The 17,005-nt window shown below is 36.9% G+C and overlaps 1 protein-coding gene across 34 annotated transcripts in view; it reads left to right on the forward strand.

Moving 5' to 3' along the window:
• Positions 1–17,005, forward strand: part of R3HDM1 (R3H domain containing 1) — a 208,592-nt gene that overhangs the window by 179,084 nt on the left and 12,503 nt on the right. For all 34 annotated transcript variants that reach the window (XM_043573293.1, XM_043573307.1, XM_043573308.1 and 31 more), the window contains 2 exons: positions 12,146–12,249; positions 14,504–14,676. In XM_043573293.1, coding sequence (XP_043429228.1) covers positions 12,146–12,249; positions 14,504–14,676 — 277 coding nt within the window. The remainder of the gene's footprint in view (positions 1–12,145; positions 12,250–14,503; positions 14,677–17,005) is intronic.

Consider the following 17,005-nt stretch of genomic DNA (forward strand, 5'->3'; position numbering starts at 1 on the left):
AGAAACCATACTCTTTAGCTGTCACCTTCTGATTCCATCACCACCATCATCTCCCAGCCGCTAATTTACTTTCTATCTCTATAGATTTCCCTGTTACAGATATTTCATATGAATGGCATCATAGGTAGTCTTTTGTGACTAGCTGCTTTCACTCAGCGTAATGTTTTTAAGGCTCATCCATGTTAGCATTGTATCAGTAGTTCACTACTTTTACAGCTGAATAATAAGACTCCTGTTCCATTGTATAGATCTACCACATTGTGTTATCCATTTGTCAACTGATGGACATTTGGTTGGTTCCACACAGTACTGCTGTAAGCATTAGTTGGTACATTTTGTTAAGTTTATTTATTTAAGTAATCTCTACACCCATCCAGGGGCTCGAACTCACAACCCCAAGATCAAGAGTTGCATGTTCTACCAACTGAGTTGGCCACATGCCCCTAGTTAGTAAGTTTTATGTGAGCATATGTTTCGTTTCTCCTAGGTGTATACCTAGGAATGGAATCACTGGATCATATGGTGACTTTGTTTAATCATTTGAAGAACTGTCAGACTTTTCTAAAGCAGCCACACCATTTTACATTCCCATAAGCATTGTCTGGGTGATTTAATTTCCCTGCAACCTTGCCAACACTTGTTAATTATTTGACTTATTTATTATAGCCATTCTAGTAATGTCTCATTGTGATTTGGGATTTTGATATCCCTGATGACTAATGATATTGAATATCTTTTCATGTACTTATTAGTCATTTGTATATCTTCCTTGGAAAATGTCTATTAAGATCCTTTGCCCAATATAATTGTGTTATGTGCCTTTTTATTATTGAATTGTAAGAGTTCTTCCTGTATTCTGATACAAGGTCCCTTAATATATCTATGACTTGGAAGTATTTTCTCCCATTTTGTGAGGTGTGTATTCATTTTATTTTTACAGCCCTTTCAAATACAAAAGTTTATTTTGATGAAGTTCAGTTTATCTATTTTATTTTGTTGTTCATGCTTTTGGTGTCATATCAAATAATTCATTACCAACTCCAAGATCTCAAAGATTCATGTCTGGATTTTCTTCTAAAAATTTTATAGCTTTAGCTCTAACGTTTAAATCATTGATCCATTTTTAGTTAATTTTTTTATTACAGTCTTTTTGCACATGGTGAGTAAGTTGCCCCAGTACCATTTGTTGAAAAGACTATTCTCCCATTGAATGATTTTGACACCCTTATCAAAAATCAGATGATCATTGGTGCTTCTGGATGGCTCATTCACTTGAGCTGACTCTTGATTTCAGTTCGGGTTATGAGATCGGGCTCTGTGCTAAGCATAGAGCCTGCTTGGGAATCTCTCTGCTCCCTCCCCCCACTCATGTGCGTACTAAATAAATAATCAAGTGATCGTAGGTGTCTGAGCATGTTTCTCAATACTAGTCTATTAATCTATATGTCTGTCCTGTGCCAGTGTCATACTGTTTTGATGGAAGTTTGAAATTGAGATATGTGAGTCCTCCAACTTTGATCTTTTATCAGGATTGTTTTGGCTTCTCTGGGTCTTTTGCAATTTTATATGAATTTTACAGTTTGTCAGCGTTCACAAAGAAGTCAATTAGGATTCTGATGTGAATTGTGTTAAATCTGTAGATTAATTTGGAGTATTGGCATCTTAAGTATGTTGTCTTCCATTCCATGAACATGGGATGTTTTCCAATTATTTAGATATTTTATTTCTTTCAACACTTTCTGTAGTTTTCAGAGTTAATGCTATATTTCTTTTATTAAATTTATGCCTAAGTATTTCATCTTTTTTAATGATACTGTAAATAGAATTGTTTTAATTGTATTTAGATATTCATTGGAAATGTATAGAAATACAGTTTATTTATGTATATGTTGTATTTTGTATATATTTGTATTTTGTATTTATGTTATATCCTATAGCATTGTTGAACTCATTTTACTAGTTATTATACTTCTTTAGTGAATTTTTTAGGATTTTCCATATACAAGATCATGCCATCTGTGATGATAAAGTTTTGCTTCTTTTTCAATCTGGATACCTTTTGTTTTATTTTCTTACCTGATTTCTCTGGCTAGAACCTCAGTACAACATATAGTGAGAGCAGACATCCTTGTTCATTGTTTTAGCAGGAGCGCACCCAGTCTTCCACCTTAAGTATGATGTTAGCTGTGGGTTTTTCATAAATACTCTATATCAAGTTGAGAAAATTCTTTTCTGTTCCTAGTCTGTTGAATATTTTTATTATGTAAGAGTATTAGATTTTGTCATATGTTTTCTGCACCTATTGAGATGATCATGTGATTATTGGTTTTTATTCTGTTGATAGGATATATTACATTAATGGATTTTACTGAGTCTTGGTGTATAATTATTTTCATGGGTTGCTGGGTTCACTCTGCTAGTATATTAAGGACTTTGTCATCTATATTCACAAGAAATACTGGTCTGTTGTTTTTGATACCTTTGTCTGATTTTAGTATTGGGGTAATATTAGCTTCATAGAGTGAGTTGGGAAGTAGTCTCTTCTATTTTTTGGAAGATTTTACGAAGAGTTGTTGTTAATTCTTTATATGTTTGAGAGAACTCATTGATGGAGGCTTCTGTGCTGAAGTTTTTGTGTGTGAGGTTTTTTTTGATTACTACTTTGGTCTCTTCATTTGTTTTAGGTCTAGTGCAGAGTTGGTGGTATAGTGGTGAGCATAGCTGCCTTCCTTTTGTTTTAGGTCTATTTGGGTTATATCTCCTTGAATCCATTTTGGTAGTTATCTCTTTCTGGGAAGTTGATCTAATCTGTTGGTATACAGTTTTTCATAGTGTTCCTTTATTACCCTTTTGATTCTTGTAGATTCAGTAGTAATCTCCCCTATTTATTTCTGATCCTAATAATTTGAGTTTTCTCTCTCTTATTTTCTTGGTCAATCTAACAAAAAGTTTGTCAGTTTTTGTAGGTCTTTTTAGTGAACCATATTTAGGGTTTGATTTTTTTTCCTGTTTTTCTATTCTGTATTTTATTTATTTACATTGCAATCTTTATTACTTACTTTCTTCCATTTGCTTTAGGTTTGGTTTGCTCTTCCTTTCCCACCCTTGTGTCTTAAGATGGAAATGAAGGTTTCTGATTTGAGAACATTCTTCTTTCTTGAAATACGCATTTATAGCTCTGAGTTTCCCTCAGGCACTGCTTTAGTTGCCTCTTTTACTATGTTGTGTCTTCATTGTCATGTGTCTTATGGTTACCCTTTTGATTTCTTCTTTGACCCATTGATAATTTAGGATTGTGTTGTTTAATTTTCACTTAATTTGTATATGTCCCAAATGTTTTCCTATTGATTTCTAATCTCATTCCATTATGGTTAGAGAACATACTTGTATTATTTCTATCCTTTTAAATTTACTGAGTTGTTTCATACCCTAGCATATGGTCTGTCCTACAGAATGTTCCATATGCACTTTAAAATTATTGTGTATTGTTATTTAAAATTTTAATGTTTACTTATTTTTGAGTGAGTGGGGGAGGTGCAGAAAGAGAGGGAGACACAGAATCTGAAGCAGGCTCCAGATTCTGAGCTGTCAGCACAGAGCCCAACAAGGGGCTCGAACCCGCAAACCACAGGATCATGACCTACGCCAAAGTCAGATGCTTAACCGACTGAGCCACCCAGGCACCTTTCTATTACTATTGAATGGAGGGTTCTATAGATGTCTTTTAGGGCTGGTTGGTTTATAGTGTGGTCAAAATCTTCTATTTTCTTGTTAATCTTCTTTGTTATCATTTTATCCATTATTGAAAGTGGATGTTACAGTCTTTACCTGTTACTATGGATTGTCTATTTCTCCCTTCATTTCTATCAGTGTTTGTTTCATGTATTTTGTGCTTCTTTATTAGGGGCTGATATGTTTATAACTTATATTTTCCTGACTTGCACTTTTTCATTATGAAATGCTTTATCTCTCAAAACATTTTTTATTAATGCAAAGTCACTTTAGCTTTCTCATGGTCACTGTTTGCATGATGTATCTTTTCCCATCCTTTTATTCCTGTATGTCTCCTATAGACAGTGTATATTTGAATCAGCTTTTTAGTCTTCTGACACTCTGTCTTTTGATTGAATTGTGTAATCTGTTCACATTTAATGTTACTGATATAGTTGGCTTATGTCTACCATTTTGTGCTTTTTTTCTTTCTTATGTGTTTTTCTATTTTTTTCTTTATTTCTGCTCTTTCTGCTTTCTTTTTTTTTTTTTAATTTTTTTTAAACGTTTATTCATTTTTGAGAGACAGAGAGAGACAGAGTATGAGTGGGGAAGGGGCAGAGAGAGAGGGAGACCCAGAATCCGAAACAAGCTCCAGGCTCTGAGCTGTCAGCACAGAGCCTGACGCGGGGCTCGAACCCACGAACTGCGAGATCATGACCTGAGCAGAAGTCGGATGCTCAACCGACTGAGCCACACAAGCACCCCTGCTCTTTCTGCTTTCTGTTACATTAAGTGAATATTTCCTACGTGGCATTTTAATTTCTTCAATGTTTTTTACTTTTTTTGGGTATTTTTAGTCAGTTTTATAGGATTTACCATATACATCTTCATGAATCCAAATGTACTTCTTACTTATAGTAGCTTAATTGTAGCATCATATAGAAAAAAGTACCTTACCATCTATAGGCAGTACAGCTTTGCTCCCACCTATTTCCTTTGTGCTATTTTTGTCAAATATATTACATTTATATATGCTATGGGCCAAACATTACATTATATATATATTGTTTTATATAGTTGATTTTTATTTTTATTTTTTTTTTAATTTTTTTTTTCAACGTTTATTTATTTTTGGGACAGAGAGAGACAGAGCATGAACGGGAGAGGGGCAGAGAGAGAGGGAGACACAGAATCGGAAACAGGTTCCAGGCTCTGAGCCATCAGCCCAGAGCCTGACGCGGGGCTCGAACTCACAGACCGCAAGATCGTGACCTGGCTGAAGTTGGACACTTAACCGACTGCGCCACCCAGGCGCCCCTATAGTTGATTTTTAAATCAATTAGAAGAAAGGAAGTCAAACATGCTACTCTTGGTTTCGGGATTGTAAGTTTGAGCCCCACATTGGATGTAAGAGATTACTTAAAAATAATCTTTTTTAAAAAATAAGAAATTATGCTATTCTAGCATCCCATCTTTTGAAATTATACTTAAAAGATTTTATGAAGCTATTTGGGGAACAGAATGCATGTTCTTTAGTTATCCCATAGGTGTATCAGCATCATCCTCGGTGTCAATGGCAACATTATGGTGTCAGTCTAGGAGCAGACTTAATAAGTAGCTAAATTACTACCAGAAAGAGCAGCTTACAATCAATATCATAAAGCTAAAATTATTGTTTGGCAGATGTTTTCTGCCACTTCACTGAGCTTCTAAAGTGATGTATCCAACAGGTCCGGTAACACAGCTGCTTAATGATAGCTAGTTCATCCTAGTGGGTCAGTCAAAATATCGTCCTTCTCAAAACCAGTCATTCTCCCAAGAGCACCAGAGATATATTTATGGTTGATTGTGTTTGATAATAGCTGCCCTTACAGTGCTCAAGCCAGAGGCATCTTTTATCTGAAATATGATAGTGGATTTTGGCTCCCCTACCAGTACTTGGAAAATTCAAAGTTCATATTTGAGGAAAATGTTAGCCCTTAACTGCAGGCACATTTGCAGCTTACCTGTTTATCTAATGGGAAATAATCCTCTCTTAAGGCCAGTTTTTCACCCAAGGCTCTCAGTTTGCAAGTAAAATATGAACTGTATCTCATATCAAGACTGGATTCTTCTATAATTAACTACATGCTTTAAATTCACCATAGAATATAGTTATGATATGTGTGTAATCCAGTACCTTCCAGAGGCTTAAATGCTTCCTTCTTTTATCAGCCTGATAGAGTTGTATGGTCCTCTGGGATCCCATTTTGTCTTAGATACCAGGAAGCACAAAGCTATATTCAGTGCTCAGTGAAAGCCACAATTTTATCTCAGGTGGCATTATCCCATCTTTGTTTTGTCTTTTAAGTATTTTCCTTATTTATTAGTCTATTGAGTTTTTAGAAATATTTTACATTTGGGAATAGGTGAGCTTTATAAATGAGTATTTGTATAAATATGAACATTTAACCAGAAAGCTAAGGAAAATTGGCCATTTGTATTTAAGGAAAAACCTAAAATATTATACAGTAAGTATTTTTATTTTACATTTATTTTTATTAATTGAGCATATAGTTTGGTCAGATTCTAATTAGTTGAGAGTTTTATTGTCCAATTGTCCTAATCTACCTATTGCCCTAAATAGGTAGTATCATCACAAAAGTATGTAAGCTAGAAATCACCTTGACTTGCAGAAAGGTTGTAAGGCAGAAAGCTAATAGTTTCTTCTAGAGACAACAAGTTCAGCTGAGTAGCTGACCCTCAAATGAATTGAAGGTTTGTGTTGCACAGGATCAGTATAACTACCTCCAGATGGCTGTGCTCTGACATCTGCTGAGGAGTTCTGAAGGAGATTCAGATCATTCATTGAAATTACATCCCAAAAACAACATTTAAAAGTCAAACTTTTCAGGCAGTTTTCGTAGGGTATTTTTAGTGTTTATTTTTTATACTTGCAAAATGTACTCATATTCATGCCTTTTTGGAAAATACCAAATAATATAAATTGTCAAGAATCAGCTATATTCCCACAACCCTAAGCTGTCCATTGTTGTCATGTTCATGTTTTCCTCTCAGTCTCTTTTTTCTTTTTCTTTTCCTATATTTTGAAAAGAACATTTAGGTCGTATTCATTTGTTTTGGTGTATTGAACCATTTAGTGAGCATTTTGAATTTCTTTTCTTGGCATAGAGTCCTTAGAGAGGAATTAATAGGTCAAAAGATATATCTTTTCTTAAGAACCTTAGTACATTTTGACAAAATCTTCCTTTGATTTACAATTCTTGTAGGTACTAACTTGTTTTTGTTGTTTTCGTGTTTCATAAGAAGAGACATATCTCATTTTAATTTGGTTCTTTGATCGTTAGTAAAAATGTACATTTTTTACATTTCACTGTATTTTGAATTATTTGGCCAAGTCTTTCATCATAGTTTGGTAAGGTAAGTATTAATCACACATTTATTAATGAGAGAGCTGAAGTTCAAAGACATACTACAAGTAAATGGAATTTGAACTCAAACTCATACTGCCTTCTGACACCCAAATCCATGGTTCTTTTCACTGTATCAAGTATTAAATGTTAAAAGCCATTAAATAGATAGCAGTGTGAGGTGCCTGGGTGGCTCAGTCAGTTGAGTGTCCGTCTGACTCTTGATTTTGTCTCAGGTCAGGATCCCAGGATCGTGGGATTGAGTGCCTCAGGCAGGCTGTACACTGAGCATGGAGCCTGTTTAAGATTCTCTCTCTCCCTTTCTCCCTCTGCACCTCCCCCACTCATGCACATGCTCGCTCGCTCGCTCTCTCTCTCTCTCTCTCTCTCAAATAAAAAAAATAAAAAGATAAAGGGGCTCCTGGGTGATCAGTAGGTTAAGCGTCTGACTTCGGCTCAGGTCATGATCTCACTTTGTGAGTTGGAGCCCTGCATTGGGCTCTGTGCTGACAGCTCGGAGCCTGCAGCCGGCTTCAGATTCTGTGTCTCCCTCTGTGTCTGCTCTTCTCGTGCTCATCTCTCTGTCCTTCTCATGCTCTGTCTCTCTCTCCTTCAAAAATAAACATTTAAAAAAAAAAAGTTTTTTAAGATAGTAATGTAACATCACTTGAATTTTCACAAATATGTAGTGAGTATATCTTAATAACAAGTATTAGTTTCCACTCACAATGTATCAAGTAGATTACCATGATCTAATCAAAAGCATCAGGGGTAACCCCTTAAAGGGCCATTTTTACCCACTTATAAAGGGTTTTATGACATTCTTAAAAATTCTTCACACTTTGGTAGACTACAGTAGGTTTTGGGTTTTAAAATATATATAATGTGTTTATCATTTTTTCCATCATAGCTTTGACTCCAAACTATGGTAAGAATGCAAAAACAAATGACTAGAAGAAAGAGGAATTTTTACCTCTTTCCATAGAGGTCTTACCTCAGTGGAATAACCATAGAACATTGTAGGAATAAGATGAACATTATAGGGGCGCCTGGGTGGCGCAGTCGGTTAAGCGTCCGACTTCAGCCAGGTCACGATCTCGCGGTCCGGGAGTTCGAGCCCCACGTCAGGCTCTGGGCTGATGGCTCGGAGCCTGGAGCCTGTTTCCGATTCTGTGTCTCCCTCTCTCTCTGCCCCTCCCCCGTTCATGCTCTGTCTCTCTCTGTCCCAAAAATAAATAAACGTTGAAGATGAACATTATAGAAAACCCACAAAAAGGAACTTTTTGGATCCTTGTGTCATTTATCAGTCTCCACTGATCCTGTAGAGCCAGTTTTGCAGCAGTTTGACTTGACCGTACCATAGAGTGGGAAGGGGCAGCTCCTTAAAAGTACAGCAAAGCAGTTGCTATAAGTGGTAAGGCCAGTTTTCATTGCAGTGAACTCTAGTACCTTTGAAAGTTGATATTATGTTTTAATTTACATTCATGGTTTTCAGGAAGTTTGGGACCAGATGGATTCATGGGATTGATGCTTTATTTTCCTATTCAGTGGTAGAGTATGAAGTTCTGTAAGGACTAGACCTCGTGTTTTACTTTGTCTTCCAAAGGAGAAATTTTTTGAAGTTGCTACAAAATGACTTTTCCTTTTTGATTATGTATCAATATTTATATTTTTTTTTATTTTTTTTTATTTTTGAGAGAGAGAGAAAGCACGAGCACGAGTGGGGGAGGGGCAGAGAGAGAGGGAGACATAGAATCTGAAGCAAGCTCCAGGCTCTGACCCGTCAGCACAGAGCCCAGCGCGGGGCTCAAACCCACAAATGGTTAAAATCATGACCTGAGCCGAAGTCGGACGCTTAACCAGACTGAGCCACCCCAGAGCCCCATAAATATTTGTTTGTATTTTTTTTTTCAAGAGGATGAAGAGAAGGTGACGTCCCTTCCTTTTTTTCTTTTTTTAATTTTTTTTAATGTTTATTTATTTTTGAGAGAGAGAGAGAGACAGAATCTGAAGCAGCCTCCAGGCTCTGAGCTGTGAGCACAAAACCTGATCTGGGGCTCGAGCTCAGGAGCCTTGAGGTCATGCCCTGAGCCAGAGTCGGAAACCTAACCAACTGAGCCACCCAGGCGCCCCAATATTTGTTTGTATTTTTTTTAATGTTTATTTATTTTTGAGACAGAGAGAGATAAAGTGTGAGCGGGGGAGGGGCAGAGGGAGAGAGGGAGACACAGAATCTGAAGCAGGCTCCAGGCTCTGAGCTGTCAGCACAGAGCCTGACTCGGGGCTTGAACTAATGAACCATGAGATCATGACCTTAGCGGAAGTTGGATGCTTAACCAACTAAGCCACCCAGGCGCCCCTGTTTGTATTTTTAATGTGAGAATGGTGTTTAAAAAGCTGACTCCCCTTTTTTTCTTTTTTTTTTTTTTAATGTGTTCCAGTTCTGCCTTTATAGAAGACAAATTAGATGGTAATTGAAAATAGAGCATTTAAGAAATTTAAGAAAGCTACTCATTGCCCAGTCTTTGTCCCTTAAAGTATCTTCATTTCTTTTGGGGGAGATTAGTCTTGGAACTCAATTTTATAATTCATTTACCTAAGGACCCACTATAGTGACACTATAGTGCCCACAGAATGGCAATCTGTGGTTTGGTAGTATGGGATGTATTGCTTATCTCCGTGACTTGAATATTCTCATCCCTGTTCTGGGTGGCTTCTTGTCATTCATGTGCCTCAGAACTTGGGTAAGCCATTAAGGTGCTTAGTGAACAAGATCAGGGTGAAGGATACTGCACAGCCCAAGAGAATATTTATCCCAATTAGAACAGAATATAAAAAATCTTTCCACCTTTTGGTGAAACTTTCTATTCTCCCAGTAGCAGCATGTTTACAAACCATGTCTTAAGCTGTGTTACTTCCACAGCTTAGCTAATACTCATATAATGCATCCCAATCATAGTTAACATCAGTTTCAGGAAGTACTGTTTTTTACATTTTGTCATATGGTCCAGAATCACCTTTTGTGAAATCCTCTCTTTATATCCCTTTCTTTTTCCCTTTTTGTGAACCACATTGAGTTACTGCTACTAAAAAAAAAAAAAAAAAAAAAAAACTTTTATGAATTTTTAGTAATTGGAGAATTAGAGAATCATTTTTAACTTTTTCTTACAGAAAATTTTAAATGCATATAAATATAAAGTGCACTGAACCCCATGTACCCATAACTTCTATAGTACTCACCTGTTTTCATCTAAAGCTCTACTTCCTCTTTTTCCCTTATGATTTTGAAGTAAATTCAGGTATTATACCATTTCATTCATGATTATTTCAGTATAGGAATCCCTAAAAGATTTTTTTTTTTTTAACCCACAGAACTACAATATGGATTCACATTAAAAATCTTAATAGTTAAGGAGGTGCTTGAGCAGCTCAGTCAGTTAAGTGTCTGACTCTTGATTTCGGCTCAGGTCATGATCTCATGGTTCGTGAGTTCAAGCCCCACATGGAGCCTGCTTGAGATTCTCCCTCTTTCTCTGCCCCTCCCCTGCTCGCTCACTCACTCACTCTTTCTCTCTCTCTCTCTCTCAAATAAGTAAAGTTTAAAAAAATTTTTTTTTTTATTTTTAAGTTAACTTCTTAATTGTATCAAATATCTAGTTGGTAATTATAATTCTAACTACCCACAAATATTGCTTATGTTTTTACACATTTGTCTTTCTGAATGTCCCATAGTCTGGATTTTACTGATTGTGTCATCATGGTGTTTAACACGTGTACCTATACTCTTTATAATTCAGTAGTTGGATCTAACATATTTTTAATGGAAAAACTTGGTAAAGCTAGATTAAGAAATTATACTCTCTAAGGAAAGTTTATTGAGTGATTTAAAAAGCCTGGTAACTGGGGCGCCTGGGTGGCGCAGTCGGTTAAGCGTCCGACTTCAGCCAGGTCACGATCTCGAGGTCCGTGAGTTCGAGCCCCGCGTCAGGCTCTGGGCTGATGGCTCTGGAGCCTGGAGCCTGTTTCCGATTCTGTGTCTCCCTCTCTCTCTGCCCCTCCCCCGTTCATGCTCTGTCTCTGTCCCAAAAATAAATAAAAAACGTAAAAAAATAAATAAATAAATAAAATAAATAAAAAATAAAAAAAAAATAAAAAGCCTGGTAACTAATAGGGTTTTATATATAAATTAAGATTCTGATTACGTGGGGGCACCTAGCTGGCTCAGTCAGTGGGCAAACTCAGAGCATACAACTCTTGATATCGAGTCATGAATTTGAGCCCCACATTGGGTGTAGAGATTACTTTAAAAAACAAAAATGATTCTGATTACTTGAGAATTCTCAGAAAGAACTAATAGTATCACTTTACAATTTGAAATTATTTTCCTGAAAGAATTTGCCAAACAGAAAACTTTAAAGACATTTTGTGACAAATCCCATATTAGTTTGAGTCTCAAAAATTAACTTGAGAATTGCAGCAATAACTGAATAGTTTTATATCAACAGCCTCTATTTTTAATCAGTATTTATGTTAGAATATGTCAGAATTATACTTTACTATTTCCTTTATTCTTAGTACATATTTTGAGCAATAAAACATTTTTTTCTGAGTCCCATAATTGTCAAACTGCATATTCTCTTTTCTAAAATACAGCTTAGGGAGATCCAAATAAATTACTTTTTCATTTTATAAAAGTTATTTTTCTTCTTTTTTAAGTAATTATTTGAACAAAAAAAATCATATTTAGAATAATTTGTAAAAGAATAAGAGCATTGAAATTTGGAGTGGTTTTAAAAAAAATCAGTATTATTGTCATAAACATAAAGAGATTTTTTTTATCCAAAAAGTACTTGTTTATGATTCATAGAGAATAGAGGTAGATTACACTTTTACCCCTAACCAATTTGAGGGGGAAAAAAAACTTAAATAAATGTATAGGATTGTTTCATTCAAAGAATCTTTACAACCATCTCCATCTCACTGTGCTGTGTTTTTGTGTTTGTTCAATTTTTCCCCCATAGTTCATCAGTAGGTTACTTGCAACATCCAGGATCAGAACAAGTACAGTTTCCTCGAACTACTTCACCATGCAATTCCCAGCAGCTTCAAAGCCACCAGTGTGCAGGTATGAATATAATTGAAAGAAAAGGTAATGATTTGTCCATCTGAGAAATAATTAAATTAAGTTCCTGAGGCATTTCTAGAACAGGATTTCCAACTTCTGTGCTGTGATGTACCCAAAATATTAGGATGCCATGCAAACTCAGAGTTAATGGTTTCCATCCGCTTCTTCCTTTTCTAGTGTTACTACTACAACATTGCTGGCCTGTTTGTCTTCTTCAGATTCTCCTTCCTTCCCTGCCTCATAAATATTGGTGTTCTCTGGAATTGTCTCCTTACTCTTGATACTCTTCCTAGGTGATTCACCCATCTCCTAGGGTTCAACAACTGCTTTTTTGCCAGCAACTCCCACATCTTATTTTGGCTTAGAAGAGGCCATATAGCCAACTGCCTACTGGACATCCCTACCCTGTTGTATCAAAGGCACTTTAGATTTATTAGGTCTCCCTCTTCCTGCATTCTTTATCTCACCTTCTCTCTAGGGACCAAATTAGTTTTCAAAGTCGTAATCAACTCTCTTCTATTCCCTCTTCACATTCATGCTGTTACCATTTCCTCAAATCTCCTACCGTCTTTCCGTCCTTCTTTCCTTCCCCACTGCTGCCATTCTCGATCAGTTCTTTTCACATCTTATTTGCAACAATCTCTTCAGTGTGTTACTGATTTCATGTTTCCCCCACACCCAACTTACCTCCTCCCCAACACATAGCAACACACATGCACACTCACACGTACACACACTGTTCAAGAAATATTTTCCTGCGGGGCGCCTGGGTGGCTCAGTCGATTAAGCGGCCGACTTCAGCTCAGGTCATGATCTCACGGTCCATGAGTTCGAGCCCCACGTCAGGCTCTGTGCTGACAGCTCAGAGCCTGGAGCCTGTTTCAGATTCTGTGTCTCCCTCTCTCTGACCCTCCCCCGTTCATGCTCTGTCTCTCTCTGTCTCAAAAATAAATAAACGTTAAAAAAAAATTTTTTTTTAAAAAAGAAATATTTTCCTGAAACAAAAAGTCCCTTTATGTCATTCCTCTGAATCAGAAATGTGCATGGATGGATTCTCCATCTAAACTCCCTACCGAGTAAGCCTCCTATTTATACTTACATGTTCAGGTCATACAAAACTATGCTTCCAGAATGCACCATACTATTTCATGGCAAAGATACTTTTTTATCAGTTCCTCCCTTTGCTTGGAATGCCCCTCTACTGTCTGTTTGTGAGAATCCTGCTTGTCCTTAAAGTTTGACTCAAAAATCACATCTTCTACAAAGTCTTGTCTGGTACTCACAACACGGTTTGTTGCTTTTTTCTGCTTCTATAGTGTCTTAAACTATCCTTTGTCATGACACCATCTTTTATTTTAATGATTTCTTAACATATGTAATCTCTGAGAAAGAGAGAAAACCATAAATGGTTATCAAATAAATAATAGTGTGCATCCAAGATGGGCTGCTGTGGTTGAGGAGAACTTGGAGGTGTCCCTAAGCAGTCAGCCCTCTCTAGTTTGCTTAGCCAGTCAGGTTGGTTCTCTTTCTGGGGAACTGGAAACTACCATTTTGGTTACTGCAGTGCAAGTTGTGGTCCTGGGGCCATAAGAATCCTGCCTTACCTTACGCTGAACGGGTGCATGCCTAATACTAGCTGTGCTGCAGACTAGTACACGAGAGAAATAAGTCAAACAAAGAGACATAGAGTAATCTGCTTATCTCTACTGTATAATTAACTGTTTATACATACATGTGATCATCATGGCTTTTTAAAGTTAGCCAAGGAGGTCTTCCTAGCTGCCTTTTTCAGATAAGAACATATAATAAAAGAGTTAAGTAACTTCCCCAGAGTCAAGCATTTCAGAGTACAAAAATTGGGCTTTCTGATTCCCACATGGCAAACTTTTTCTTTTCTGTGTATTTAAAGTAATGCCAGTTTTAAAATTAATCCATTTTAGCAATCAGTCACTTTTATAGATATCTCATTTATGCTATACTCTACTAGGTTCTGTAGTACGTAATTGGACTTTCCTAAGTGTTGATCTGTTATTTTTAGAATAACTGAGATGTTTAGGCCTACAGAATCCCATTTTAATGCCTTTTTAAACACACAACACTTGTGTCATGAAGTTCCAGTGCTTAAATATGACTTGTATATATGATAATAAAGTTTTGCTCAGAAATGTAAAATTATTGGCATTTTCTTAGTGTTTAAAGCTACCAGCTAGTTGGTACAGTCTACTGATTGCAGTGTCCCAACTCTGATTTCCAGCTGTGCCACCTCCGCCCCCTGGTGGAGGAATGGTGATGATGCAGCTCAATGTACCAAACAATCCACAATCTCGGGCCCACTCACCCCCACAGTGGAAACAAAACAAATATTACTGTGATCACCAGAGAGGACAGAAGTGTGTGGAATTTAGCAATGTAGACAATATTGTTCAGGTAAGGTACTTCTTTTGTTTATTATAATTTTAAAACTTTCAACATTTGGGGCACCTGGGTGACTCAGTCATTTAAGTGTCTGACTCTTGGTTTCGACTCAGGTCCTGGTCTCAACGTTTGTGGGTTCGAGCCTTGCGTCAGACTCTGCACGGCTTGGATTCTCTCTCTCTGCCCATTCACTGCTCACCTACGTGCGTGCACACACTCTCAAATAAACTAAAAAAAAAAAAAAAAAAAGGCATTTGGGGTGCCTGGGTGGCTCAATCAGTTGAGCGTCAGACTTCAGCTCAGCTCATGATCTCATAGTTCATGAGTTTGAGCCCCCCATTAGGCTCTCTACTGTCAGCACAGAGCCTGCTTTGGATCCTCTGCCCTCCTGTTTCTTTGCCCCTTCCCCATTTGTGCTCTTTCAAAAATAAGTAAACATTAACAAAACATAAAGAAAATAAAAATCTTTAAACAATTTAGTCACATAAGATTGACTTTACAAGGCTTTGCTTTGAAAATGACATCCTCTCAAATGGGTAAAGAAGTTTGAACATTCTGTGTAGCCACACTGTTGCTTTCAATATGGAAATACTATTTTTCAACTTTTGCATATTTAAAATGTTTTAATTTTAAAAATCAGAAGATATACTAGATATAAAATTTGGTAAAGAAAGTTAAGTCCTTTTCCTACCTTTTCCATTGAACTGTTAGTGTAATCAGAAGGTAGGTGCAGAACACTCTAATTTTTTTTTTTTAATTTTTTTGTTTATTTTTGAGAGAGAGACAGACAGACAGACAGTGTGAGCAGGAGAGGGGCAGAGAGAGAGACACACACAAAATCTGAAGCAAGCTCCAGGCTCTAAGCTGTCAGCACAGAGCCTGATACGGGGCTCAAACCCACAAACTGTGAGATCATTACCTGAGCTGAAGTCAGACACTCAACCAACTGAGCCACCCAGGCACCCCGGAACACTCTTTATTGTAGAAGAAATTCAGTTAATAAATGTAAAAGCAATAGTAGAATTTAAAAATCACCATTTTGAAATCTCACTGAAATAATGGATCATAAAGAAAATCGTCAGCAAATGTCAAGAACATTATGAAAAGCTTTATGGGGGAATTTAAAATGGGTAGATTAGGGACACCTGGGTGGCTCAGTCAGTTAATCATCTGGCTCTTGATTTCTGCTCAGGTCATGATCTTAAGGTTTGTAAGATGGAGTCCCTGGTCAGGCTCTGTGCTGACAGGGAAGATTTTCTCTCTTTCTCTCTGCCCCTCTCCCATGTGCACACACCCTCTCTCTCAGACTCTACAGAATTCTCTCTCTCCCTCTCTCTCTGCCACTTCCTATGTGCATGCTCTCTCATGCTCTCTCAAAATAAACATTAAAAAAAATTTTTTAAATAAACTGAAATAGGGACGCCTGAGTGGCGCAGTCGGTTAAGCGTCCAACTTCAGCCAGGTCACGATCTTGCGGTCCGTGAGTTCGAGCCCCGCGTCAGGCTCTGGGCTGATGGCTCAGAGCCTGGAGCCTGTTTCCAATTCTGTGTCTCCCTCTCTCTCTGCCCCTCCTCCATTCATGCTCTGTCTCTCTCTGTCCCAAAAAAAAATAAATAAACGTTGAAAATAAAATAAAATAAACTGAAATATTTCAAGGCACATGATTAAATCATGGGAGAATAAAAAGGGCAAAGGTCATTTATAGGCTAATTCACAAACTGTAAATGCCCAATGACCATTAATCAGAGGAGAATACAAAAGTATTTTTTATTTATGTAATTAAGAAAATTTAGGAAGACTCATAATTTGCAGTATGGGCAGAGATTTCCAGTTACAAACTCTCTTGTTCATTCTCAGTGGTACTACCAATTCATAAAACTCTTTTTGGAGTGCAGTTTAGTGACAAAAATAATCCAATTAAAAATTGGGTAGAAGACTTCAAATAACATTTTTCCAAAGAAGACATACAGATAGCCAACAAACAAATGAAAAGATGCTCAACATCACTCATCAAGGAAATTAAAATCACAATGGGATATCCCTTTACACCTGTCAGAATGGCTAAAACCAAATGACAAGAAATAGCAAGTATTGGTGAGAATGTGGAGAAAAAAGAACCCATGTGCACTATAGGTACAATGCACACTGGTGCAGCCACTGTGGAAAACAGTATGGACTTTCCTCGAAATATTAAAAATAGAAATACCATGTGATCCGGTAATTGTACTGGATATTTATCCAAGGAAAATTAAAACACTAATTCAAAATTTAAGTGGCCCTATGTTTATTGCAGCATTATTTACAATAGCCAAGATATGGAAGCAACCTAAGTGTACACTGA

This window comes from Prionailurus bengalensis, chromosome C1 (genome assembly GCF_016509475.1).
Source record: "Prionailurus bengalensis isolate Pbe53 chromosome C1, Fcat_Pben_1.1_paternal_pri, whole genome shotgun sequence".
Classification (NCBI taxonomy): domain Eukaryota; kingdom Metazoa; phylum Chordata; class Mammalia; order Carnivora; family Felidae; genus Prionailurus; species Prionailurus bengalensis.